The sequence below is a fragment of the Rhamphochromis sp. 'chilingali' genome, assembly GCF_963969265.1.
Source record: "Rhamphochromis sp. 'chilingali' genome assembly, chromosome: 14".
NCBI classification, from domain to species: Eukaryota; Metazoa; Chordata; class Actinopteri; order Cichliformes; family Cichlidae; genus Rhamphochromis; species Rhamphochromis sp. 'chilingali'.
In genome coordinates this window covers 4,182,235-4,206,957 of record NC_137941.1, presented here as the reverse complement: position 1 = coordinate 4,206,957, position 24,723 = coordinate 4,182,235, and the positions used below count along the sequence as shown (strand labels likewise).

At 38.2% G+C, this 24,723-nt stretch overlaps 1 protein-coding gene across 1 annotated transcript in view; it reads right to left on the bottom strand.

The window, feature by feature from the left end:
- dnah7 (dynein, axonemal, heavy chain 7) overlaps positions 1-24,484 on the bottom strand; it is an 86,084-nt gene extending 61,600 nt beyond the window's left edge. The window contains exons 1-27 of the mRNA XM_080901961.1: positions 24,156-24,484; positions 23,167-23,263; positions 22,861-23,041; positions 22,026-22,098; positions 21,111-21,291; positions 20,735-20,807; positions 20,463-20,588; positions 20,038-20,157; positions 19,239-19,422; positions 18,949-19,128; positions 18,595-18,867; positions 18,192-18,319; positions 17,760-17,838; positions 17,248-17,472; positions 17,010-17,156; positions 16,623-16,802; positions 14,389-14,529; positions 13,928-14,295; positions 12,812-12,998; positions 7,450-7,643; positions 4,150-4,348; positions 3,736-3,876; positions 3,163-3,375; positions 2,956-3,065; positions 1,980-2,148; positions 1,182-1,284; positions 118-245 (exon numbers count right to left, since the gene is read on the bottom strand). Of these exons, the coding sequence (XP_080758087.1) occupies positions 118-245; positions 1,182-1,284; positions 1,980-2,148; positions 2,956-3,065; positions 3,163-3,375; positions 3,736-3,876; positions 4,150-4,348; positions 7,450-7,643; positions 12,812-12,998; positions 13,928-14,295; positions 14,389-14,529; positions 16,623-16,802; positions 17,010-17,156; positions 17,248-17,472; positions 17,760-17,838; positions 18,192-18,319; positions 18,595-18,867; positions 18,949-19,128; positions 19,239-19,422; positions 20,038-20,157; positions 20,463-20,588; positions 20,735-20,807; positions 21,111-21,291; positions 22,026-22,098; positions 22,861-23,041; positions 23,167-23,263; positions 24,156-24,224 (4,269 nt within the window). The 5' untranslated portion in view covers positions 24,225-24,484. The remainder of the gene's footprint in view (positions 1-117; positions 246-1,181; positions 1,285-1,979; positions 2,149-2,955; positions 3,066-3,162; positions 3,376-3,735; positions 3,877-4,149; positions 4,349-7,449; positions 7,644-12,811; positions 12,999-13,927; positions 14,296-14,388; positions 14,530-16,622; positions 16,803-17,009; positions 17,157-17,247; positions 17,473-17,759; positions 17,839-18,191; positions 18,320-18,594; positions 18,868-18,948; positions 19,129-19,238; positions 19,423-20,037; positions 20,158-20,462; positions 20,589-20,734; positions 20,808-21,110; positions 21,292-22,025; positions 22,099-22,860; positions 23,042-23,166; positions 23,264-24,155) is intronic.
- Positions 24,485-24,723: the final 239 nt, after the last annotated feature.

The following is a 24,723-nucleotide window of genomic DNA, read 5'->3' as shown; positions in this document are numbered from 1 at the left end:
ATCGAATCTAATTTGAGCTAATTTTAGAAGACAGCACCATTTCCTAAATTACCAGAAAAAAAAGAATCAGATTTTGAACAATTAAAACAGGAACAGTGACAAGAACTGATACTGTACCTTAAGGTTGTCTGGTAGCTCAGACCGTCCAGCATAGCCAGGATTCATAGTGATGAACACAGCGCAAGAGGGATCCAGTTTAAGCTCAGTCCCTTCAAACATCAACATCTCGGTGTGGGCAGCAATTCCTGGGGGCACGAGTGCAGTTAGAAACAATATAGTCAGCTACAAATGGATTTTTGATTCAATCCAACTGCTGATTTAGGGAATTTCCTAACAGGACATTTCCATAAGTGGCACATATAAACATGAATTGATATACCGGTACTAACATTTGCGGCAGCAGGCTAAGAAACTCAATAATCTGTCAACTTAGCACGATTCCAGTAATAAAAGTTAACAATACTGACTTCGACTGGCACTAAGGTGCCAGTGGGGGCGACGGGGGAGGACAACTTGGAAACAGATAGGGATAGCAGTATGCTATAACAGTAGCTTTTAGGCACGAACAGAACAGCACAGCTCTGTTGGCCTTAGTTGCATCTCTGCACGTACAGTAGTTGACAAAAAAGAGAGAGAAACCAGTTTATTTAGATAGACTATGCTGTATACTCTAATGTGTAATAAATAAATGGTAAAAGGTAAAACAGGTAAAAGTTATAATTTGGTTCTTTAGAATTTTAGGTTTGTTTAGCTGGTTTTATGTGTGTGAAATGGTTAATGGCAACAGCAGGCTAATAACATTACAGATTATCCAACTTAAAGTTATAGCATCTGTGTAAAAAAAATAAAAAAATAAAAAATACTACCATGGTTTAAAACAAATCCTGCGTAGGCCAGACAAGTTCAAGGGAATTTTATTTGGTCCAAAATCTGACATAATAGGAAACAACGAAAAGCTCTATGTTTATGTACGACTGTTAAAACAAGCATCTTAACATCTGTTAATTAACCAAAACCTACTAACATTTAATTTTTTTCTGGGAGAAATTCTGGGCATCGCCAGTGTTAGTGTGCTTTGTAGAAAAGCCTGCTTTTTCACTGCTGAGATTATGTCAAATTTGTTTCAGGTGTGCTACCAACTTTCTTAAAGATCAAAGGGAGAGAAAGGCACAAACACAAACCTCTCTGTATTGTGAGAATCTGTTGCGCCACCACAGAGAGCACCTCCAAGTCAATGCGGTTAAACTCATCAAAGCAGGCCCAAGCTCCACAGGACAAGAGGCCCTGATCGCGCGCGCGCACACACACACACACACACACACACACACACACACACACACACACACACACACACACACACACACACTTAAATAAATAAGCATTACTTCTTATCCAAACTATTTTTTGGATCAGCGTGGAAAAAAATGTGTGTAAGGAGTTATATTATTCTGATCATTTCTAATTACATGACACTGATCCGCCGCAGAGGCGCTGTGGGTCACTGAGGCGGCCTTGCTGGCCTATTAGTGTGGTGCTATTGTTATAAGGATAAATATTCACAATATTTACATCAGAAAATTATGGCGCGCGCAGTCTTCATATATTTGTATACCACAAACAAATGCACCACTGTGCCACATTTTATTTTTCAGAACAGGCTGTGAAGAGGCTGACATTTAAAGGGCTGTGTGCCATGTGGGGAAGGGGAAACACTGTAAGAATGAAACCTTACCCCTGTGTCTTCTTCTATTATCTACATCTTTGAAGTGCTAATAGTTACACCAGTGGGACATTCCAAGGTAGATGTGTGTGTTCTGCCGCACTTCCATCCAAAGAAGACGGAAACAGCATGTATGAATATGTTCCTTTGATGAGCTATGTGAAGTAAAACATCTTTTCGAGTGCCACGTTTCACTTACGTCTAAAACTCTGTAGCCTATGTCTGCTGGGACTGACTCACATTAACACAATTTACTCACTTTGAAGAATTTGCCCAAAGCAATGTAGTCCAGACCATCAGAGCAGTTGAAGACCACACATTGCTTGGCCACAGCTTTGGCCAAGTCTTTGGTTGTCTCTGTTTTTCCTGTGCCAGCTGGGCCTTCAGGAGCACCTCCCAGATGAAGGTGGAGTGCTCCAAACAGCGTGCTGAAAAAGGAAAAATGACCAGTAAGTAAAATGAATTTATTGTTCTCAGGTAAATGAAAATATAACTTTGAATGTTTGATGGCTTACAAGCTTTTTAATCTGAAATCTAGAGATTAAAGTTTCAGTGAGGTACATCACACTTTCTATATGTGTATGTATATTTATTTTCCAAAATCATTGATTGATCACCATTTATGTTTTGAAGGAGTGTGCACAGCTTTTATGGTATTTTAACATTACTGCAACAATATGAACTCTTTTTCCAACTGTTTTGGACACTGCCACAGACGACAGCAACAAGCTTTCTGAAAAACTTTGCTTCACCTGTGGACTTACAGCACAGAACCTTTAACATTAATGTCAAATACTCTAACGTTCTTCCTGTCAGGGAGAATAAGGCTGTAATAATTTGCAAGAAACTTCACTACAAAAAAATTAAACTGCAGCAACTTCTTGGTCCTCTTGGACCCTTTCCTGTTTAAAGTACTTTTTCTTTTACTAGTAAGCATTGAGCTATGTGTAGCGTATCCTAGACAGACAACTCGCTCTTGGCTTTCCAGATGCAAATGTTTACACTATGTAGCCTCTACACTGAATTTCCCTCACCCTTCTCTGCATAGCTGAAGGGTAACAAAAACTGAAAGTGAAAGTGAAAGCCTTGTTTGGTTCTTGTTATACCTGTAACATTATATCACCTTAAGATGATAGGAAAAGTCTAAAAAATTTATCTTTGTGTTAAAAGTAATAAGACAGGAGACTAACTAACAGTGTAGTTAACTGTTGAGTATGTTACTGCAGTAGCTTTACCGGTAGCAGCGGTCTGTGAGTGGTGTAATGACCAGACGTGGAGTGTTGCCCAGGTATTCGTAGCCATATGGCAAACCAGCATTGATCATCTTGGTTTGGAGATGGTTTTCCTGCAAAGCATGTGATGCAGAGTCTGAAGTAAATGACTGCAATGGTATTATGAGTTGCCATGAATGCCCAGTATCCCCAATCACTCCTTTCACATACCACCCAGTAATAGCGCAGTTGGCTAAGCCACTCAAAGTCGTTCTCATCACTTATCCCCTTTTGCACCAGTGTGGCTAACACATCCCTGGCGTGGACATCCAGCACGACAAGGGCTCCGAGGGTGACCCGGTTCTGCTTGGACAGTTTTCCACGCACAAGACCCACAATGTCATCAATCTGTTTGTTGTTTTGCTCCAGGTAAGCATCAAGAGCCTAAGGGAGAAACGTCATTAAACAGAAAGAAGAGGAAGACAGAGTTCATCACGACAGAAAGATAACAGCATCAAGTTCAATCTTTGAAATTACTAATAAAAAAAAAAAGTCCACAATCAAGAGATTGCATTTTTCTTAGTGCTCTAATTGGCTGGCTATGTCCTTAATCCTGTGAAATAAATTGTAAAGAATTTCTGACGGATATTAAAAAAAATATTTATTCTGTGAGATGTTTCCATCCAGCAGCTGGTTACAACAGCAATCTGGTGATATTGTTAACAATCAACTTTTTAGCCCATATTCAGGATATACTGTATATGACATATATATATAAAAATAGATATATATTGAGCTGATTACCTTCTGTCCTGTTTTGATAGCTTTGTGGATATGCTTCGTCCAGTAGACTTGTGAAACACACAATACAGTCTGGCCTGGCCAAGCACGCACCCAGTTTATCCTCAGCTCATTGGGGTATGCCTCGATAGCCTCCCCTATTACCTGCAATTGACCACAATAGCAGCAAATCACTCAAACAACTGTGTATCATGATGGTTTGGCTGCACCCTTAGGCTTTGGTGCAACCTGGAACATACGCGGTCAACTGTGGCTGGAAACAGAAATAACACATAAGAGCAAATTCTCAATCCTACTACTTTTATAAAGCAATCTAAAAACAGCATCTGAGGTATGAAATATGTTGTTTTCAAACGTTTCTCTATGCTATAAATGAATTAATCTTTAAAAATAGTTTAATAAAAATCCACACAACACCTTATGCAGGGAGGCAGTCATGCCACTCTCCAGTTCTAAAAGCCATTTCTCCACCTGTCCCCTGGCTTTGGAGGTGGAAATAACATCCAGGAGCTGCACCATTTCACCCTCACTGCTCTTCATGTGGGTGATATCCAGCACATCAGTGAACAACACACTAGCAATGCCTTCAAAGCACTTCTTCAGATGGGGCTGCACCCTTGTGGAAAGGAATGCAAGAAAAGCGAATCACTCAAAGTTACAGTTCAAGTTCCACAGGCCTGTAAATCTGATCAAATGGCCAAAATATATGCAAACTTACACTGTCCCTCACTTTAACACACAGTATCAAGCTTGCACACAGCCATATATACAATTGTCTGTTAGCTTTGTGAAGCTTAATTTGGATTGAAATGAATCCACTTTAGACAAAACTACAGCTTTGTCTGCGAGCTGCTGATGCCCCTCTTTTACTGCACTGTCAGTGAGACAAGCAGTAAATTGTCTGTGTGTCTGGATCAATATCACCCAGACAATTTCAATATCGTTATGTGCGAAATTCCCCATGTGGAGAGTTTGAAAACTTCTGATTTTGCTGTATTCAAAAAGACATACGTAATAAATCTTCTCTCCCGCTTTCATCGGAGGAAATTGAGCAAACTGATTCAAAGCAACAAAAAAATGGATTATTATTTGAACAGTGTAATTTTCTACTAATAGAAACTTTTGCAAACAGAATCATTTCAAAGAATATTGAAACAAAATTGTACAAAGGGGGTTTTATTTGATGCTTATGTCCCCAGCAATGAGGGTGATTTATTGGTCTGCATTTATACTGGCTGAGCTCTCATTTGTTGTACTGAATAATAAAACTTGGATTTGTCAATTACAGAAGAGTTTAAAAACGGAAATTCTTAAAAAGAAAAAGAGAGCACACATGAAAAAAGATAAATGCACTCAAGTCTCAATACTTTCAGTGTTCTTCAGTTTGCCACAAGACACCAGCTGCTACATGATTTTCTATCCATAGGTAGGCAAAAAAGCATTTTTTTTTTAGGTCTTAATAGTATCAGGTTACTTTCCAAAGGTACACAAGTGTATGATTATGACTTCTTTGAGTATTAAATCACTGAATTTAGTTAGTTGGAGAATTTTCATACACTTGGACCTATAAAACCTCAAAGAGATAACTCTCAGTCAAGCATCCTAATTTAACGCTTCATGTCCTGTGGTTTGCTATGTTGTAAATGCCACATTTGTCTGTGGTATTTGCTAAACAGTCCCTGAATTTAAAGTATGCATTTTTCTCAGGACATTACATTCAGTGACAAGTAATGCAAATTTCCCCCAACATTAATTACCCCTCTGTGGCCTACACAAACCCACCATCCACATCAGTGCTGCAGAAATCCCTTCTTTACAGAAGAGCTGATGACTGTGTATTTGTACAGATGTACTGTTAAGTCCCAGCAGTCAGAGAGCGAATTGAGGGAGAGCAGAATGAAAATGAAATGAGAAAAAGAAATAACAGGAGGAGAGTAAGAGGCTTGAACATCTTGCCTCAAATCACATTTATTATTAACTGAACGCCCAGGGTGAAATGAGACAAGTGTTGGTTATCAGTGAGGATTTCTGGGTAACCACTATGGAGGTAAAGTAGCTGCTGTAAGCACAAGAAAACAAAGGGCTGTTATGATTAATTTATAACTAGCCCCCAATCATAGTCTTCCATTTCCTTTTCTGCATTTCTTCTTTCACTTCATAAATCTCAGTTTCAAATCTTTTTACTGGAAAATGTTCTGAGACCTTTTTATATACTATACATTGTAGTACAAAGTAGAGATGGACCGATCCGATATTACGTATAGGTATCGGTCCGATACGGACCTAAATTACTGGATCGGATATCGGTGAGAAATAAAAAATGTAATCGATCCATTAAATATCAAAAAAGCACCTCACAAAACTTGCGACATGGCGTAACTCTGCTTATAACCGAGCAGTATGTACCACGTGATAGAGCGGCTGTGTGTATTTGTAGGCTCCCAGCATTTCATCTTCGAGGAAGTTATCCCAGAGAGAAGTAAAGCAAGTGTGTAAGTTCATCTCTGAATGTTTGTAAAAAATTCCCATGTTAAGCTTAACAACCGATATATGGAGCGACTGCCTCTTCTCTCTTCCTCCCTCTCCTGCTGCTACTTCAATCGTGAAACTGCTTAATGATCCGCTGATCGGCTTTTCTGTCGCGAGTCCGTCTCTCTTCTTTGTTTTTGGCCCACTTTGCACCAGAAAGAGGAAACCAGCGGCTGAACAACAGCAGCACGTTTAAGCTTGATAAGCTGTTGTTAGAATTTATTTAATATTACTTTCTACTCGAGGATCTTTTTCTACGCAGCTGATGGCTGGTAACTGTGCAGGGGCGGATCTAGCAAAGTTTAGCCAGGGGGACCGATAGGGCATGAACAGGGAAAAGGGGGCACAAAGACATACTTTTCTTTCTTATTCTCATTTAAAATATCTAGCTTTTAATTATTTAATAATTATCTGAATCTTACACCCAAAGTTTTAAAATGTATAGAAGTCCATTACTGTATATAGTAACTATTAAGTCTAATATACCCTAGTAAGCTATAGTACTTTTTCCTTTGGGAAGGTACCATCTGTGCAGTCTGCAATTCTGTTGAAGAAAGATGTTGAATCTATTTAATTATTCTTGAAAAATAATTTATTTCTGTGCATTTTTTTTTTCACCCTGCATTAAATTAAAGTTGATTACATCGATTAAGCATCATGACGTGGAGGGTGGGGGGTGGTTCCCTATTTTCTTTTGCTGGGAGTTTGCAACCCTATTAGTTAGGTTGCTTAATATTTCTCCTAAGTACTCTTTAAAATACCAGAATAGGGAGGATGGTGCAGGTTTAAGTTTATTAGATTGATCAGTGTTGCTGAACTATGAAATATTTTGGGTGCAGTTGTGTTTTTTTACATACAGGTATAACAGAATAGCTTTAGTGTTGTTGTTTATTTAAACTTGAGTATGAACTTATACAAAATGCAGCAAGATATTTAAAAAACTGTTTTATTGATTAAAAAACACTATATATCAGATTCATATCGGTATCGGCAGATATCCAAATTTATGATATCGGTATCGGACATAAAAAAGTGGTATCGTGCCATCTCTAGTACAAAGCTAGTTTTGATGGGGGGTTTTCTCTTTAAGGGTTGTCGATAACATCCATAGCTAATTGATTAAAATTATTATTACTGTTGTTATGATAAAAAATAAATCTAACTGTGTGCACACTTATAGTTCTTTACCTTGTAGGATCTTTGGTCTCAGAGAGGATTTCCAGCAGCTCCTCGTTTGAGAGGAAGAAGAACCGTGGAAAGTAGAGACGTTTCTTCTCCAAGTAGTTATTAAGACCTTTGAGGATCATTTCCAGAAACTCATTGGACATTTGCAGTCTTTCCAGGATCTTGTCGATGGCTATCACAGCCAACACGTGCTTGTTCTGCATTGAAGAGAATCACCTTTAATGCTTTGTCCACTGTCAATGCGGGAAATTTGATCTTCATTGTCAACTCACTTCAGCACATTTAAAAAACTAGTTAGTACAAAACGTTTGAAATGGATTATTCTAAGTTCTAAGTTTATGTGCTTTTGGGTGGTAAACAGGCAACTACACACTTCAGTTTCACAGGTGTGTTACCAAAATGTTTTTTTTTATGTTGGCTTATTTGTAACATAAAGCTTTCCACTGGGTTAGCTATTAATACTAGAATACAAACGTTATATCACATTAGCTTCCCAGATAGTCACAATCTTGTACAGCACCATGACTTAGTTCAATGAGAAGTAGCACTAGTCTTAGTCATAGTCAGATAAATGTCTGATAAAGCTCTAGTTAAAAGGAAATACCATACAGAGTCCTGTGATAATACTAGTCCTGGATGAATCAGCACTTGTTTCTTTTTCACATCTTTCCTGCATCCAAGTTGGTGAGGCTGCACTGACAATTATACATAAGAGTTTGAAAACATCCTGGATGCAAATTCAGGACTCAGCTCATATCAATACACAGCACTGAGACCCACTGACAGAGAGAGCAAATTCAAATCCATCAGAAGAGCAAAATTCTGAGGGATAATGAGACAAATAACATGCACGGCAGCATTTGGTGAGGAACAATGTGCTATTTTACAACTGGCTCAACAGTGTGGCAGCCTGGAAACAGAAATGTTGAGTATACAGCTATTAACCAAAAATGTCAGAAAATTAGTGTAAAACACAGCCTGAAGTCTAGCCCAGTTGGCTTTGAGTGGCAGGCTGTGCACCCTGGACAGCTTAAAGCACAACATAAATACCAGAATTACAAATGAATGAAGTTACCATGTTGGAAAAGTGAGAAAAATGCAAAAGTGACCACTCCGATGACTAAATAATAGTGATCGGAGTGAGTTGATTTATTTATAAAACATTAACATTCAGGAGAAATTCACATTCCTTTTAGGTTTCTGCTTTGCATAAGTGTTGTCAATGCTGCTCTGAAGGTGACACTAAAACACTGCAATTTCTTCCTTTAACAAAATCCACTTTATGCTCCACACTGAGGTCCACCTGTCACACAGAGTCTAGAGAAAAATCTATGGTGGGAGAGAGCAATAGAGATTTCACCTGAGGCATGTCTAGCACCTTTGAAATATTTCAGCTCTCGTATCATCTCATCTGTACACTAATTCAATATCCTCTGGAGCTGTCACCCCCAGGAAGCGTCTAAATAAAAAGTCTGTCTAATTTCCAAGGTTGGACAGTGAACCTCTAACCCGCTCACATGAAGATTTTGGCAGTTCTGAAATGAAGTCTGATATCATCTTCTAGGAATGAAATAACAGACAGGAAGGAGCAGAGCCAGTGTGGAGTCAACATGAAAAAACATGGATGAACATTTGGTCTAATGGTTACAACACATAATCACAATGCCCGCGGTCTGATTCCTGGTCAGATGACCCGTGTTTGTGTCTCCTTAGATTGTGAATTTTTCAAAATTGTGCAAAATTTCATAAACATGGAGTAAGAGAAGAACAAGGCATTTCTCCCGATTGCTGGTCATGTACAAGAAGAAACAGGCACCAAAAGAAAACAAATCTGGTAAGGGGCTCCATACAGTAATGCACATGAAAAATCTATCAGGTAAAACAAGGAAGCATCAAGGCTATCTAGTATATATACTGGCTGGATAACTTGATCAAAGGTTTGACACAGAGACGTCTGGAAGCCAAACAAATGTTGGATGTAGAAGAAAGAAAAAGCCAAAACGATTACTGATTATACCTTGAAGGTAAAAATGGTGCAGACACGGTATCACCTTATGCTGATTTGCAATGATTTAGTCATCCTTAACACGTGGTTGCTCTTGACTTTGTAAAATGTGCTAAGTATAGGCAGTTTTCCCAAGGTTTTGTTTCCTACAAATATAGTGAAAGTAACATTTAAACAATGAGAGGTTTAAACTGTTCTAGATCGTGTTTTTTCCTTTCTTAAATCAGGCCAAAAGATACAATTTTAAAATACAGTAACCGAGAAATGAAAGCCTAAATCAGACGTTCAAGCTCAATTGCAAAGACAAGGCACATTTGATTGCATTTCTGTCAGCATGTAATTATTCTGACAAAGTGTTCCTGATTGATGAACTATGAATCTTCACATTTGTGATTTTGGTCCATTCTTTAGGAGTACATTGTAATAACAGGTCTATTTTTATATTTTATGTTGAAATGCTAATATTGCTTTATGGAGGTACTGTGAGGTAATGTAGATTCCTATGCACCCACAAAGGGTGGGAAGTGTTCCCAGCTGATATAGCAGGTCTTAAAAAAATAACACACATCCAGGACAAAAATTGTGTTGTCCTTTATTACACAATATGAGTGTGAACTAGTCTTTGGCTAGTTTACTAGCTCATTCTCAGGTTTATTAGAGGTATATCTATATATGTGGTTATATTAATAAACACTATGCCAGTCGTCTTCTCTTTGTGCTCATAGGTAAGCTGTTTCTCTCCTTCTTCACTCACTCAAAGGAACTTGGGTGTGGTGCGCTGCATAGTTAAAAGGAAGCAGGTTCATAGAAATAAATCTTTTAAATTGATTTACCCTGTTTGTACTTTCAACTGAGCATGCAATAGTAAAGTAAGTGACACACTAATACAAGCAGCAAATAAAAAAAATAAAAAAAGACCAGGAAAATTAAGTGAAGATGGTGATGCTGTAAGGTGCTAGAAGATGAGTGGATCTTGAGCAACTCCCAGTGGCTGATGTGATGACAACAACCTGGGCAAAGACGTCCTGATGTGGACAGAGGATCTGACTTTGCTCACACTCGTGTCATAGCATGAAGTTGAGATGATTCTAATTTCATGCATCACTGATCAGTCTTATTGACAAAGAGAAGGGATGTACTGTTTGTCAGATTTTGATGCAGTACAAGATCATGCCAAGGAGGTATTTTTCTGTAACTGGCCCTCGTGTGGTGGTGAATTAAAATGAGCTTTAAGCAATGAACAAAATTTGAGAACAAAAAGCAGAAAAACATAATTTTTATGGCCATAATTACAATTTTGTCGGGGAACTCTCTTGTTTGGAATTATTTATGACCCCAGTTACAATGAAGTTGGGACACTGTTAAATTATAAACGAGAACGCAATGACTCGAAATAAATACGTATTTTATACACAAGAGGAGACAGAAACATATCAAATGTTTAGACTGACAAAATTTGTTATGTTTTCAGTCTTGCACTGTGAAAAAAAACGTGTGTTTATGAGATTTGCATTGAATCATTGCATTTTTTTTTTTATTTACATTACACACAGCATCGCAGCTTGCCTGGATTTGGGGTTGTATTACAGCAGCAGAGGACAGTTACAGATTTTGAGCTCATCACTCATCACTTTTTCCCCTTGTCATTACTGGTAGCGCTATACATTCACTTTTATAAAAAGTTAGAGGAATTCCCTATCAAAACCCTATCAAAATTTTTTTTTTTTTAAAATAATTTAATTTTAGGGATCTGTTTAAGATCATTTTCTGGTGCCACGCTGAACTACTTTCTCTTTGGTTCAATGCACTAATATATATACAATATCCCCCATGCAAAATATTATAATACTATGCCATACCAATTTTTTTCCCCAACCTCATACTCTATATATTGGCGATACATCTCTTCCACTGCTTCCAAATAGTTTGATTTTTGTTTGACAAACTTACAATGAACCAAATCTGGCAAGAAGTCAAGTTGTTGAGCGCAGATTGTTTTACTGTGGTGTAAGTGTGGCATGATACAACGCAACGATGAACGCTCTCCTTCCAACATAACGCTTCAGGACACTGCAGAAAGGTCAATTTAGAGCATAGGTTTACTTTGGAGTATGATTTCGCGGTGCAGAACTGAATCTGATACACCGCACTCAGGCTCGGTAACTGAAAGCTGTTGAAAACTGCTCGGTGGAAGCTGGAGGCCCAGCTCTAATGATCCTTTAAATAAAATCTGGCTAAATTTGAAACTGAAGTTGATGGCTGCTCTCTGGACGAATTTAAGGTCTACAGCCAAATTCCAGACGCACAGTCCAAGTGGTCAGAACAGGATTTCTAAATATATCTAAAAATATCCACCACACTGAAAGCAATCTGGATGGTCTTGAAAACATGACCTTGAATAGAAAAACACTGAAATCTATTGAGGTAAAATTTCTGATTTTTAATGAACCAATCCCCAAACTTTTTGATCACGCCTTCATAATCTATCCTTTTCTCTCACTCCAACAAATCTTTCTATTTACAGAATTTTCTATTAAATTTTTAATCCTTATATTGATACAACATTTTGGCCATATGTTACTTTAATAAAAGAAAAAAGTACATATAGCCTTTAGAAACTGAGCTCCATTATACAGGAAAAAAATTAAGTTTAAACTGTACTGCTTTAGTATTTATGCTGGCATGCTCAATAACACAGTGTAACATATCAAAGCAGCTTAGAGTGTACACATGAGCGTCTTTGTGTGCAGGCTGCCCATCCCTCGGTGACCTCATTTTCTTTGTGGTTCCATACACCCCTGCCCCTTCCAGACAAAATCCATAATTTCTATTTGATGGTGCAGTCAGGCTGGGCTTTCGGAGGACACTGCCTGAAATTGATGTGTCTCATTTCAGGTCTACTGAGGACGCCAATTACCCTTTGGAAACTCTTTGAGGATGCTCTTGCAACACTCACTTTCTATCCCCGCTCAGTTGTTTTTGCCTCGTTCTCCATCCGCTTCGGACTGATTCACTCTTATCGCATTCCCTCTGTCTGAATGCTCCCTTCTGCTTTGGCTGTATCGGTGTATTTGGCTGACATTGTTCTTTTCCTACATATTCTCACAATCTCTCAGTGTGCGTTTATGTTTATGTGTCTGCACGCTGACCCACCTGCTCAGGTTAATGCGCTGAATTTAATCTGATTACAGTAGAACACTTGAAATTTTAAGGTGTATGCTGTCTAGTAATAAATACATGTCCTGAGTTGGATGCGCTATAGCTATATTTGCATTTCAAACCACAGAACAAGTACAAATACACAGGTCTTTTTTTTTTTTTGCTTTTCAAAGGCAATAGTGTTAGATCAAAAACACTCACCAGTGAAACCTGTTTCATGATGTCTCTCCATGTTTTATCAACAGTTGTGAATCGGCGTCCCTCTTCAGGCATCTGAACCATGATGTCTGGGGAGCTGAATATGGGCTCCAGGTACAGCCAAGTAGACTGCACCTTTAACCACTCGTCCAGAACTTCTTGGAGAAGCAGCAACTTGCCCTCCCATTCCCTAATGATAAAAATTATAATAACATTACTTACTGATGTGTAGTCATTTTGCAGTTAAAATGTTGCAATCAGATGCAGAGGGTCAGATTCAAGCTTTGGAAAAGACAAACTGATTCCTTTACATGCTATTATTCTTTTTTGTTTTGTTTTGCAATCTTTGCTATATAATATTTCATTGTTCACAAAAATAAAAAAGGTTGGTGCATTTAAAAAAAAAATCCCAACTGATTTTTAAAGTTTTTGTTTTCAATGATTACATATAATATTTGTCATCTTCATCCTGATCACAGTTATTTAAAAAAGAAAAAAAAAACCCGACCAGGCCTAAACTAAGACCACACATGTGTGCTTTCCATGTCTTTGATGAAAACTCACACAACATCCATAAGACATTTTCTATAGCTGCTTATTATACTTGTACAATGACATGCAATGTTTCCCTATAAAACTGTTTCAGTTCATCATTTCAGACCTTTTACCTCTCTGTAGAGGTTAAAAAAATGATTCAAGCTCTTCTGATCTCAGCAGGGATTGTTGTGGGTACTTTAATCCACATGTGGCATCTGTTTAAATGTGAAGTCCTTCTGGAGAGAACTCATTAGCTCACTATCACCACAGCATCTATGAATAAGCCGTACATCTCTGGGCTTCTTTGTTGGTGTTTTGGGCAGCACAGATGCTCACAGAAACAGTCAATTTTGGCAGCTAAATTATGCAACAAGTTCACATTAGCAGTAAGGGCGGTGGGGCACAGATGTCTGTTTGCCACACAATCTCAGCCGAGCCCTGCAGCAATCAATACATAGACTGCCAACAGATTGCAGCTAAATAGTGAGTGTATGGAATTTTCCCCTTAATAACATTACACCAAACTTATTTTCCAAGCAAGCAAAGTAAAATTACTCAAAAGCAATTCCTCTTGACTCTCACCGTATTTCCACTTCAAAAGGTTTAATGAAGGGTGAGCCTTTCATGGTTTGTGTCTTCACAATGTGATCATCTAACAGCATCTGCACTTCTTCCACCGATGACAGGATTGAGGTGCCCGTCTCTCGGTAGCTAAGGAGATTAAACTCCATGTGATCCCACTCACTGGCCATTTTCTCCATGGCCTTCTCCAGTGAGTACTCCTTGCTGGCTGCTTCACTGATGCCTTCGAAGCTGCTCAAGTGCTGTTCCAGGTGCATTGATAGGAAGTTAGACACAGACACCTGATCATCAGCTGGCTCCAGGTAGATGCCAGCCAAGTCCGACATGGCATCCCAGTGACGTTTACGCAGGCCGGGATTACACAGTACCTATGAAAAAGTACATCCAGTCCAAATTACTTCCAAAATTTCAAATGATATTGTATTAAAGTCAAATACCAAATCTTACTCTTGATTTCTCACCTGCACCATAGGAATGTGCTCCTTGAAGTCTTCCACCTTAGCCTTTATAGTGTTTGCTATATTAAGGGCATTGGGTACTTCACTTAAGGATTTCTCCAGCTTGTATAGAGCGCGCCAATAGTTGCCAACATCACCTTCTACCTATTTTGGGAATGGGGGTATTTTTTTACATAACAACAGGACATAAATAGAATTTATAAAAATTTCACATCAAGTAATTCAATAAAAATATTTATTATGTCATATTTTTGTACCACCAAATGTTTATTCATCAGAGCTATAATAACTTCTAGCAAAAGTTAAAATAACTTTTAGCAAAAATTTAAATAACTTTTTCTACTTAAGTTACGTCATAATGACTCATTAAACTGAATAATAAAGTTGTCTTCTCATCCTCGCTCCAAAGGTCAATTTCTTTAGACTCCCTTGTTAAAATGCCCAAATTTATAATAGAAATATGCATATGTGTACCACCTAGTCCAAAAAAAAAAAAGGTTTGAGTTTCCTCCATTACTACAGTTACAGGGTGTTTAAAAAATAGACGCCCTCTTTAAAATCATATTATAGTTTAAAATTATGAATGACTGAAGCTGTGGTCAGCTGACTGACCATCTTGGAGGCCTGAACTGCAGTTTTGGATTTTGCTATCTGTGTGTGGACCTTAGGAATCATGTTTGCTAGCATTACATCATAACTTAGCTCTCCACTCTACAGCAGGATTTATAATAACACAAAAAGAAAATTTATTTTTTAATTTTTTTATAAATCAAAGAACACAGACATTAAACAAACGGACATAAAGGCAGAAAGCTAAAGGTTATTCCAAGATTTGTACTGTTGTTGTTGCCAAGATGTATAGAAATTTCTTTTACTTATGTACTAATCACATCATTTCATTGTATGATACCTTGGTGCCACTGGATTCTAACATGTCTCACACTCATACAGTAAGACAAATGGTGGGGGTCTAGTAAGGAAGTTGGGGGAAGCAGACAACTCCACAGGAAGAGTCTTTTGTCTCTTCGAGGACTCTGGGAGGTAGCAAGGGAGTGTGAACCTTAAAGTGTGAAACAGCTGTGTACTGCTTTTTGTTCCTGGAGAAGGTATTTAACTGAGAGCCATGTTAGACTCAGAAGAGACTCTGCTGACCGTCTGCCCCGCAATCATGCAGGCTCTCCACAAGCTTGGGTTTTCTGTTCTTTTGTGTTTTGATTAAAGAATGTTAGCTACTGCTCACCGCTCATCTGCAGGCTTTATTTAATGGAAAACTTCCACAACACAAGATGAAAAGGTAGATGGTTGCTATGAGTATTTAGGGTGTTTGCTTGCAAGTATTAAATGCTAGATTTAACAATGTGTTTTTAATAGTACAATTATTGATTGTAGTAGAGGCAGCAGCAGTGTTAGCAATGCTTACAGAGGTACTTATAGTAATAATAGCTGAGAATGTAGTTAATGAAAGAAGTACTTAAATAAGCATTAAAAGGAAAAAAGGAAAGGAGTTTAAGCAGAAAACGTTGTTTCATGTGGAGCTCTGCTCTGTGGAGCTCAACATCAGTGAAGTGAAAAATGCTGAGTGCTTTGCTGCTTTCATATATATATATATATAGTATGTGGAAGAATGGCTGTAATATAAAAGGGAAATGGCAGTGCAAATAATACTAATACCATCAGAGTATAATAAAAAGTACCACATGCAGTGATGTCATTATGTAAATAAGAAGGCACAAACAGATAAAAATGCAGTCAAAAAAATCCATCAGCTCCTTCAAGGGCTTTAGTTATACAAAGAAAGTTGACTAAGTTCATTTGATTTTTTTTTTTTTACATTATATTCATGATTTAATCTTATTGCTTTCTTACTCGGTCTACTCTTACTCTGACCAACCACTTTCTTATTGAACTACCCAAGTTAGCTCTTTTGAATGTTCACAATACTACAAAATAAGCTCTGTGTTATTTATGCATTTATATTTGTTCAGTTTTTTTTTTGTTTTTTTTTCCCAGGGACTTGATAAAATGCACCATTCAACAAAAAAATAGAAATCTGAATCTTTATGACGGTCTGGATGCCCTTATTATACTACTGTTGGACCACTGAGGCTGTAAATAAGACAGAGAATGTCGTTGTTATATGAATGAAAATCAGAAAATTAGAACTGAGCTCAATCTGTCACCTAAACTCCCCAGTCACTCCTGCATTGAATACAAAGTAATTTTTCTACTGCTTTTACCTTGTCTGGGTTCACACTGGTGAGAGGTCCATGCAGCCACTTCTCACGCTGTTTTATGAAATCAGTAGCTGTCTCATAGAGGCGCAGGAATAGTGTCAACTTTTCCTGCGCCTTCTTCCGCTCTGGATATTGGGAAACAGACCAGCCGAAAGCCTCCTCGTCTAGATTTAAATCATTAATCTTTCCACAGAGGTAAGGATCAAAAGGTAAGAGTAGAAGTAAAATACAGAAATAAACAAAGACATGGAAAGAAAAGATAAAATAATGAGTAGATGCATAGTTGATTTATAAATAAGACATCAACACATAATACAGCCTGAGATAATGCCTGTGAACTAATGTACAGATATATATCTCTAGGCTTACAGGTAACAAGTTGTGATATACCTTTTCAGCAGCTAACTCCAGTTTGGTATTGAGGGCCTGAGCTTTTGTCAGGTACTTGCTGAGATTGGCTGTCTCACGAAAGGCCTTAAACTCCTCCACTTGTTTACTGTAGCTGTCCAGTTCTTGCAACAAGTGCTCACGGTACAACTGGAATGAGGGTAAGGAAAGATGTCCTTGTATTTTAGCCACCAGTATGTTTTCTCTACATTAAAATACACTGAAACAGAAAAACACAGACCTTAAGCCCACTCTGATATTGTTCCGTCATTTTGCTAACTATCTGCTGGTGTTCCTCAAAGATGGATGGCATACGTTTAAACCACTGGATTGTCTTTGTATTGAGCTTCATATCCAGTGTTGACAGGGTGGCAAACTCCACCAGGAAACACAACTGCGTGGCAGAGTCTGCTAGTCTTTGTTGCAAAAGAGGCATCTCTGTGGTCTCCACCTTTTTAATATAAGCCTGGATAAGAAAAAAAATTGTCATTTATATCTTAAAAAAAATGTACAGCAACCATACTAAGGTAGTTCATAAGTGTGAAGGAATGCAAGACCTTCCAGGCTTTCTGTAGCCTCAGCTGAGGGCCTACTACCAAAAACACTCAAAACCACAAGAAAAGAAATAAAAGACAAAGCTTACTGACTGGTGTTAAGTGCACACCATAACTGTTTTGTGAACAATCTGTAAAGGACAATTGTGCATGGCATAATGCAACAAGCCTGGTATGTGTGATTTTTTGGTGCAGTCACCTTAAGTTCCATCAGCTTTTGAGTATCTGGCGGTGTGCTCAGTGCCTTCTCTGAAATCTGCTCAAATTCATGACAGAGCCTGTGAGAGGAAGAATGGCATTAATTCAGTGCTGTATACGGAGGATTTCACAGATTTACAATCTTATTATGGCACCGCTTGGCAATAGAGAACACCACAGAGCAGCTAACATGGGGCCGAAAATCACAAAGAGCACTAAACGACATCCCTTATGACTTTCACACAGTGTATTCTTTTAGAGTGACCAGCTCTTAAGCTTCCCTATGCATATTTCAGTAGTATCTGCCAAACAGAAGCTGCTTAATCCCTCTCAGCTTTTTTTTAATGATAACTTCCTTCAGATGTATTGGTGAACTATGCTGATGTAGAGAGAAAACACTCTTGCTGAGTATAAAAAAAGAGAACCAACTAACTTCTTGTTGGCTTTCTGGTGGTCATCTAGCATCCGTGTAACCAGTTTCTGCTGTATGTCCCGTGCACGCTTGACAAGAGACTGGATGAGCTTATAGGACTGGACCTCAAACATGCCAAGTCGTACCACCTAAAATCCATGGTATAAATAAGTGACACAGTTAACACAATTTAAGAAATGACCAGTGATAAATGATGCAAGAGCTTTTAAATAAGCCCAGTCAAAGAAACACAGATTTAAGAATTAGATTATTAGATTATTAGTTTTAAGCTTTCCCACTGTTTAGCTTTTTTGATTTGACACTATTTCAGCAAAATATATATCAGTATAACTGGAAGGAAACATGAAATGTTACAGAGTAAGTTATGGGACCTTGGTTTAAGGATTTTTTTTAATGCATTTACCTTGGAAGGCATATACCGGATCTCATCGATAAGCTTCTGGTAGTATAGCACCTGCACCATAAATTCCTGGAAAGAGTGCTGGTCACGGAGGACCTGCTCCACATCTTTTTCCGCCTGCCTCGATACCAGTGTGGCATATTTATCATACTTGTGGATGTACTCCTTGGGCCTGACACACTCAGCCCAGAATACCCTGCCTACCTCCTCCTGGTGGGCATGAAGGACCTCTGGAAGGATGATGGGCTTCAGGGTACTTCCAAACTGTGAGCTTGGCTGGAGAAAAGCAAAGTAAGGTATAAAAATCAGGGGGAAGCGTGCTATTAAACAGGGCTATATATAGAGTTGTCTCCTTACCCAGTCAGAGTACAGTTTGGTTTCCACACGAGGTATCACACTGACAGATCTGAGCATGAACTCGTACACATTTAGGAAGGCCTCCTCATATATTTTGAGGTTGGGCTCAAACTTGATCTCCCTGTCCTCCAAGATCAGATGCAGAACAAAGCCTGAGTGCTCACTGGCTCGTTCTGAACGCTAGGTGTCCAAATTAAAATGATACCAAAAAAAAAAAAAAGTGTTCACCCTCTCATAAAATATAAGCAAAATATATTTAAATCCCTTTAGCTTACTCAGTTTCTTCTTACCGGATCTTGTGAAATTAAGTGTGTATAGTCGATGATTGAATCTGTTAGAAGATTCTGCAGTTGGGAAGTCATCAGCGCAGCCACACAGTTGAAAAAAGATTCTAGTTTGGTCATGTTGCTTTTGAAAGGCACCAGTTCACGCTTGCACCCTTGGTGGTAAATGTTCTGTACTTCAAGGAGCCAACTAGGGCAAAAAGAAACACAACATCAGCTTCAAGATTACATTACGTTAATGAGAACCACACATGTCGATACCCGACAGTCTAACTGACCACTCAAAGCACTTTAACTACAAGCCACATTGATACAGCACTTTATTCTATTCACTTTAAGCATTTTATCTACCCTGGCCTATTTAGAATGAACTGTTAATCTAACATGTATGTCTTCTGACTGTGAGACGAAGGTGAAGACCCCTACAGGCCATAGGGGGAACATGAAAATTCCACACAGACGGGCCTCAGTCAAGCTTTGAACAGGGAAACCTTTTCCTGTGACCATGCCAACGACTCCACCACCATACCTAAATGCATAGGCAAAGGACTTTTGGGATAGTCTGCTGTGGCCTTTGTGAGTGGAACCTTCTAGCCATTGGTTCAACTGTGACTTATAAAGTCTGCAAAAAATGACTCAAAAATAAGTAATGGAGGGTTTTAAAATACTGAGTCAGCTCAGATTTAAATCCTAATGAAATGAGGTGGGTGGATTTGAAACAGGCAGTACATGAAATAAGTCATTAAACATCTTACAACCAAATGCGTTTCAAACCGAAAACAGTGGAATTTCAAAGCAGACTTACTCTTGGAGGAGGACTCCTCTGGCACTGTCAACATGTCGAGCGACAATCTGCTGAAACTCAGAAAGCTCTATGGACTCGTTTCTGCAGTGGAACTCCTCTACATCTATCAGCCGGAGATTTCTGTAACCAGATAGCCAAGCAGGGCAAACAAGACTCTTCTACATTGATCATTTGTTTTTTGATCATTTGTGACATGGTGCAATGTTTCAATGCCACAAATTTTCAAAAAGCAGAGAGAGATCTATATTTTACACCATCAATTATTACATAACAGCTTCCAAATACCAGTAACAACAGTCTATTTTCAGCATACTGGACTTGTGACTAAATTAAATATTCATTTGTAATTTAAAAGTTTCTAAATTAGAAAATATTTCATTTTAACCAAATTAATTTGAAGCTATCATGTTTCTAACCATACTCACTTGAAGGAGAAATGCCAAAGGTAGAGTATTTTCAGCACAGTGGGGTTGACAGAGTAAAGCTTTTCACCAATCCTCTTGCGTGCATGGACAAAAGACTTGTTCCATGGTTTTGGCACCTTTTCCACTCTGACAGTAAACAATAAAGGGCCAGTAAGGAAAAAAACTATTTTCCACAAGCCTTTACACAATTAGAACATTTTGTTTAGTCTTGTAGTTACTGCTTATGAATATTAGCAGAGGTTTTTAATGCAATAAATATCCTGCAGACTTACTCTAGTCTGTGAGGGGGCAGATCTTTTTCTTTCTCTTTGTCACTTTCCTTTGATTCTCCGAATGTATATTTCACTGCAATTACACACACACACACACACACACACACACACACACACACACACACACACACACACACACACACACACACACACACACACACACACACACACACACACACACACACACACACACACACACACACACAGAAACCACTTTATTCTTATTATTACTAAACTCTTCAGGTTTTGTGTTAACCCAACATATTAACCCAATAAAAAAAGACTATAAATTGGTTTTGGATTTCATAAACAATTCTCAGAATGATTTGCGGATTAAAAGTATATATATATATAGTAAGTATATATGAATAAATACAGATTGCTGTCTTGATGCTGTGCAAATAGTCTTCCTTGATCTCATCAACCAGCAGTTCCAGTGATGCGCTGTGGCGCCTCAGGTTTGGGGAGACCCTTTTCATAATGCTCTCCACCCAAGATTCCTCCAGAGGTGACACATGGTCCAGGTCTATACCATTCTCAATGTAGTAGTTATATCTCTGACAGGACAAAAAAAAAGCCAAAAAATAGTTGATAAAATTATCCATCTATATCCAGTGAATCACTCTGCACCTATATGCAACTCAAAGATATGATTCAACATGTGAATATCCCATTTTTACTGGGCACGCACATTTTTCTTTGTGCGTGCTTTCTGAATGACCTGCAATATATTCTTAGTATATTACTTGTTTTCATTTATTTAAGGTGCACCACTATGGAAGTTCAAATTAATGTGTTTTTACTTCTTGCATTTACTATACTACCAAATCAAAATGCATGTTTAAGTAAAGGAAATCATTCACAGTAAATAAAAAATCCTGCAGTTACCAACTGCAAGCACTTAACTGAGAAAACATGATTACTATATTATATAAAGATTTTCAAAAAGAACTGCTCAAAACTACAACCGAGATGATATCGAAGTAAACAAGAAAAACTGAAGAAAAAAGTCATCTTTACAAATTCCCTGTAGGATTTGGTTTACCATTTTGTTTCCAGTAAACTTGTTACATAAATGATCTCTAAACCTGAATCCTTTATCTGTGCATTAAAATCTATGCATGGGTGTCAGTGTAGGGGAAGCTGGGACTACATCACCATATTGCAAACATTTGGATGGGGATTTTTGTTTCTGTTACAGAATTTTTACACTTCAGGTCCAACATCTTGTTAATGAGGATATACACAATAAAAAAAGTGACCGACCATGAAGCACACAGTTCAATTTTACCATTTCACAGTCTCTACTTTCTGGTGTTTTGCCATCCTCCTCCTCCTCCTCCTCCTCTTCCTCTTCCTGCCGGCTAAGTCAGAAAATGCAAATAAGAGTAAAAACAGATGCCACTTTATCATATTAAACAGTATTTCCATATATTAAACACATTAAAGCCGCAATACTTTAATCTCAGTTATGGTTTGTAGTAAAAAATTGCCTTTGAAAAAGTTTTCTGATTATACTTTATAGTAAGAACATAAAATGTATATTCAATATTAATGCAAAAACCATCCATAAATGTGTGGTGAAGTGGTTAGTCACATCCCTTCCATGCTGCCAAAGCATACAGCACATGTCAAACTCAAAGCCCGGTGTCAGCATGCAGAGCATTTTTTCCATGCTGGACAACCAAACCAGTAATATGTTTTTTTTCAGGCCCACAAAAAAGCAACTTTAATTACTTTACATACTGCTAGAAGCTTAGCATAATTTAGATATCATATTTCAATTAGAAACAAAGCATCTAAGGTTTTAAAATAATGCAGTGGAGTAAAAGCTGTGCTTTCACTTGCAGGCTACCCTCACTGCTGCTAGAAAGAGACAGACTGGCTGCTCTCAGGCTTCTGCAAAAGTTAAAAGAAATCTGACATAAAGATCCGTCCATTTAGCAGTTTATTTAATGTTTATTTTAGCTGCTTTTTAGTTTGAATTAGTGTATTACTGTGAAAGAAATCACCATTCACTGGGAGGAGATAAACATGCTTTACTTTATATTTTAAACAGATTGATATCTGTACTATAACAGACAAATAAGTACTTATAAAGGACCAGAAATAAACAGTGAACTCACCATATAAATTTAACCAGGTTTTTTCTGAGATTCAGGTTTTTTCGATTGATGCTTTTGCGGATTCTGCTGCGACGCTTGGAGGTCCAACGGCTCTGCATCCACATTCTGTCCTCAAACTGACTCTGAGGTCTGCCATGGCTTTGAAAGGCCCTGCTGCCTGCCTCATCATTTAACTCATCTCCTACAGCACAGAAACAGTTCAGGAAGGTAAACTGTAAAGCTACAAAAAACAAAAAAACAAAACTGCTGGCATAAAACCATCCAAAAAAAGAGGCAACAACTCAAAACCTAGAGGAATGAACCCACGTTTTGAAGCTGTTTCAGTCCCATCAGGTTTCTGTGTGATTAGAGGAAACAGCGAAAATGACGGTCTTGCTTCCATCCAGGGCTGCTTTCTGAGGACCTGGGCAGTGGAGAGAGGTTATTGGAGTTATCAAAAACTTAAATAAATTAGAAATTGAGATAATTGCTGAGTTAACAGAAATACAAGACTTCAGAAAAATAAAAACAAACTCTAAAAAAATTAAATACACAGCCATATGAAATAAAGTCTCCTCAGGACTCGAAGCAGTCCCTTTAAAAAAAAAAGCACACCCCAGAAGCACATTTAACAGCAATAATGTGAAGTAACAGTAAGGGTTTTCTGCATGGCTTTCAGTCTCTCACATCATTGTGGAGTAATTATGGTCCACTCAGCTTTTCACAGTTGGTTCTGCTTAGCAAGGTCTGAGACCAGTCATTTATGCACACCTCTTTTTAAAGATCCAACAAAAGCACTTCAGTGGGTTGAGGTTTGAATTTTGAGTGGGCCATTGCAGAGCCTGGATTCTTTTTTTTTCAGCCGCTCTGTTAGAGGTTTACTGGTGTGCATCAGATCACTGTCCTGTTGTAAGACCCAATACCAGCCAAGCTTTAACTGTTAATAATAATAATAATAATAATAATAATGACCTCTGACATTTGACTCCAGAATACTGGAATCTATTATGGTACAACAGAGAGGAGTTCAAGGTAAGTCCCCCTCCGCCCTCCCCTGAAAACAAATAAGACTAAGCTAACCTAAATGAAAGCAGGCATACACATACACCTGAAAATAAGTAAGTGAATAAATAAAACAATTAACTTTAATAATTTGCTATAACAACCAGGGTTAAGCTTTCATTTGTCTTCTTTACACACATAGGCTGGACTTCACGTCCGCAGTGCGCTAACACCGGCTTCCTAACTTTTTTGTTGCGGTCAGTTAGCAGCACAGAAACACAGACGATATTCGAGTTCAGGTATTCTGAACTTACCTGTGCTGGACTCAGTGGCAAAAGTGAGCGACTACCTGTGATAGTTCTTCTTTTCTTCGCTGAACTCATATTCGTGCCAAAGCAACCATAAAACCACCGCTAAACTCTTTACCGAAGCTCTGTGCCGTTGCTAGGGCAGTTGCCAAGTGATTAACGGTGACCTCGCGTAAACACCTGTGGACAACAGGAAGACCCGCGCGCGTGGACGTTTGGGTAGAACAGCAACAAAAATCTAAAGCTTCATATTTAAAATAATTGACGTTTTATTTGCTTTTCTCTGGAGTTTTTGTGTCTGTCGTGAACACTGTTTCTGTGTTTCGCGTTGTGTCGTGAAAGTCCTCGCGGGTCTGTTAGACTTTAATCTCCCCTGGCAACATCAATGTTTAGGTGAGCGAGTCCTTTCATTGTGTGGCACGTGGTGGTACTGCCCCCTTTCTGATACAGCGCTGAGAAGTGGAAAACAGAGAAACTAAGAGCAATAAGAAAAGCAATAAAAACAAAACCGTGTTTAATAAAGATGCACTTCATATGTTCTATATAATACTGTATACTTTCCCATAAACTTTTT